The sequence below is a fragment of the Chondrus crispus genome, genomic scaffold, assembly GCF_000350225.1.
Source record: "Chondrus crispus Stackhouse genomic scaffold, scaffold_440, whole genome shotgun sequence".
NCBI classification, from domain to species: domain Eukaryota; phylum Rhodophyta; class Florideophyceae; order Gigartinales; family Gigartinaceae; genus Chondrus; species Chondrus crispus.
In genome coordinates this window covers 17,551-21,447 of record NW_005179338.1, presented here as the reverse complement: position 1 = coordinate 21,447, position 3,897 = coordinate 17,551, and the positions used below count along the sequence as shown (strand labels likewise).

The 3,897-nt window shown below is 50.2% G+C and overlaps 1 protein-coding gene; it reads left to right on the top strand.

Annotated features, from left to right (window-relative positions):
- The first annotated feature begins 20 nt into the window (after positions 1-20).
- CHC_T00000076001 (hypothetical protein) lies at positions 21-1,236 on the top strand. XM_005718889.1 is given in 2 exon segments: positions 21-965; positions 966-1,236. The coding sequence occupies 1 exon segment, from the start codon at positions 21-23 to the stop codon at positions 963-965; it is 945 nt and encodes a 314-aa protein (XP_005718946.1). The 3' UTR covers positions 966-1,236.
- The last annotated feature ends 2,661 nt before the right edge of the window (positions 1,237-3,897 follow it).

Sequence of the window (3,897 nt, the reverse complement as noted above, 5' to 3'; positions counted from 1 at the left end):
ATGCTGCCTTGCAGCGCCGCATGGCGAAAACGTACCCCGTGCTGCCGCGCGGCTCGGTTTGTGTCATCGTCGCCCCGGGCGATATCGCCAGCCTCGCGAAGAGCGCCCGACACAACCATTTCAAGAGGTTCCAGATACACAAGTTCTCGGAGCATGTTGGCAACGTCGGCCGCCTCCCGTTTCAGAACCGCGTCGGCCACTCGGTGAAGAACATGCTCAAGAGCGGCGCCGAGAAGGCCGGCCCGCTGCGGTCCGCGCTGGATTTGGTGCAGCCCATCAACTCGGCCTTTCGCGAGCACTCCACCTGGAAGATCGACATGCGCGCCGTGGATAGCGTCTTCCAGGGGCGCCGCCAGGGGTGGAACCGCGGCTACCCGGCCGCCCAGAAGATCTTCCAGGGCAACAGCAGCACTGTCATGCGCCGCGTCGTGCAGATGCAGCACTCATACCTGTACGGCGGCGCGAGCGGCATCAAGCCGCTCGTTAGCATCCGCAAGGACCTCATGGAGGTCACGGGAAACCTGCTTGACGGCTCCGACTTTCTCGAGCTCATGGAGTACGGAATCCGCCGCGGAAAGCCACGTACCTTCACTTATGTCCTCATGCCCGAGCGCCTCTACATGGCGGAGACAGGCGCCAAGTTCTTCATCAACATGATGTCCAAGCACGCCATGCATTGCTCCGCGTCGCCAGAGGTCGTCTACGCGGGCGAGCTCCACTTTCGCCGCGCCCCCATCGGCTCGGGAGAGCCCCTGTACACGCTAGTGCTCGACAACAACTCTGGCACGTATACCCCAGACAAGTTCGACCTGCCGCTCGTTGTCGAGGTCTTCCGCCGCAACTTTACAGGCCTCGACGTCGTCGGCCTGCACTATAAGGACCCGTTGTTGAAGCGCTACCTGTCAGAACTGCCGTGGGGCACGGGCGAGAGCGGGTCGATGGACGCGAACACTAGCTACCGGTAGTACGCCGCAGGGTTCGGACGCGCGGGGTGCCGCATATTATTACTATTATTGACAGGGTGGCGCGGCGCGTCCTCGTCTTTACGTGGTGGAGGGTAGAGATTAGACGTCGGTCCAATGTTTCGGGTTGAGATAACCGTCTTCAAGACGAGTTTACCTGACACATCCCTGCCAAGGGCCGAGGAGTTTGTTCTCATCTGTTTATAGACACATGTTTCTCTCGTGACATTACAGATTTTTGCTGAGATTTTCATATTCACGTCCAGCGCTCTTCTTTTTACTGAACCGCACTGCAACAGTCGTGCACACTGTGGTTCCAGGGGTCTTAGCTCTGTTGTAAATAAAGATGTAAGGTATATGATAAGAGCATGCCCCGCAGTTGGGGTTTTTGGGTCCAATCTAAAAAATGGGACAAGAAATGAAAATCAACACCCCAGCAGCGGTGGATCATGATTCAATAGGTCTGCGAGTCAGATATTCAGCTCGTCATCGTAGGCCTCTCATATGCGAAAACCGTTGATCTTTTCGGAAGGCATGTGATCTTCGCATACTGGGGTAAATTAAATCGAGATGTAACGCAACGCATGCAGGAAAACGGTCTTTTTACTCAAATGTCGTTCATCACTCCAGGTACAGACTATCAACGTAATGGCTCAGAAAAATTTCAATCGCTGACCTCCTCCTCCTCGTCATCAAACAGAGCACTTACCCCCTCCTGTTCTTCCCTCGTGCGCAACGTGCGTTCCATTGCGCGTTTCCTACGCTTTCGATACGAGGCCTGAGCACGTTTGCGCTCATTCACGCCCGTTTGTGCTATATCGTGCAAACGTTTCAAATAACGTTCATACGATATACCATCACTGTCTCGCACGGATGCCATCTGATATGTACATTAGTCAATGCCATCGTCAAACGAAACATGTCGTCGAACCAGTCCTCAGCCCAGCGATATTTGTTAGCCACAACTGCCCACAGCGTGCTCTGTCTTCCGAAATAGTTCTCAAGTATAATTCGATCAGACGACTTAGCCTCGTTCTCTCTCTTGTCCGAAATGCTCAACATGCCTCCCTGGGGTTTCTTCTTGGGAATAATGCTTCTTATTTCACTTTCGATTCCCACGTAGCCTTTGTCCTGTAGCACACCCCAGCTTTCGGCATGCAGGTCAGCCCCTTTTCCGATGTCGATGATTGTCTTCTCCTCCTCCGATTTTTCCAGACAATCAGCATGAAAGCCGATCATATCTCTCATTATCTCAATGTCACTAACAGATTCTGGATGATGCCGACTTGATCCAATCGCTAAACCATTAGGAAGAACCGATACTTCAACCTTGTATCCGTTCAATTTATGCTTGCCGGAAAAATACTTTTTCGATTCCTCAAGCGAGCCACCGGGACGAAAACTCTGGATAAACGTCACGTCGTTTGCATAGCGACATATCTCGTAATTTTTGAAAGTTTTCTTCTCTGATATGAGCCTGGTCATCGAGTACCGGCGCTCGTATAATGTGACAAACTTGGAGTAAGCATGTTTCGAAAGCATTTTGATCATCTTGGTCACTCTTTTTTCGAACGTCGGTGCCTTCATTCCAAAAAGATATGCCATCATGTCCCATTTGCTTCCATGCTTCAGTACGGTAACCGTCATGAAAAGCAAATCCTTGGCATGAATAGGCGATTAGCTTCCTCGTCCAGTGTTATAGTTTTGGCGTACATGTTCGGCCACATTGTTCCAAATGGACATGAACTCATTCAGAGTAAAATTTGTCATGTCCATGATGGCTTGATTGCCGTTCTCTACGAAAGTTTTGTCAATGATGGGAGAGTCACTTTCGTGCGCGTCCTCACTCTCTGAAAGGCTACCGAGCTCGTCAAATTTTTCGAGTTCCTCTTGCCGTAGTGCAGCCTGTTCTCCAAGTATTTGGAGTGCAGCAGCGGGATCGGCACTCTTGAGTGTGCGTGTCATGAACGGCGATCGCGATGGATAAGCAGAGCGGAGGATTGGATGGGATTCTGTGTGAAGGCGCGTTCAGAAGTCTCAAGTGTGGAAGAGCAGACAGTGCATGAACTTTCGTGTGATCCGTAGATGGGCGCCAATTGTTCCATGGTAAGATAGAATTGTGTGCGCACACCATCGCCGAGTAGTATTTGCTCTGTTTCGCGCGAAAATGCAGAGACTTCCGATGAGATTGTCTATTCGTTCAATGGGAACCAACGCGGAGGATGACCACTCTGATGTAGAGGGACAGTTCTTCTGTCAGCTTTGTTGTGTCCTAATTAAAGATTATTGAATTATGATATTCCCCTGCAACTCTGTAATTTCGATGTCAATCTGTAACAAACCGCTTTGATTTCGAAAAAAACTGCTTATGTGAAAGTATTCGTCATAACTGATCCCCACGCCTAATGATTGTATTTTGGATTGGACTTGCCAAAAAGTGGGTCCAAAAAAGGCAAATTTGGATCCCCAGAGAACCGGATCCAATCCAAAATCCAACCTCGAAATCCGGATTGAATCCAGGTCAGCCAACTCCCGCCAATTTAATATACACCGAAACACCTGAATCCACGTTGCAGTTCGCGAAACAATAAATTTTGCTCCTTCGTCAAACAATCTCAACGCACACCAGGCCTCATCACCGATCAGCTCATTAGCTCCAATCCCTTTGCCGAATCAATGGGAGCTCGAAAAGAATGGAGCCAACAGGAAAACATAGTAGCGTGTCAGGCGTTCGTTGTGGCGTCTGAAAACAGCTGTAAAGGGAATGGACAGAAAAGGGAAAGTTTGACGATTCGATTGAGGAGGAGTTCAGGCGTATTTTCGCTGAGGTTAACGCAAAAGATCCGGGTTCTGCTCCAGGAGCCAGTCGAACTGGCTCTTCAATCTCACAGCCATTCAAAGGCATTCGAAAGGCGTGTTTAACATTTTATGGCAT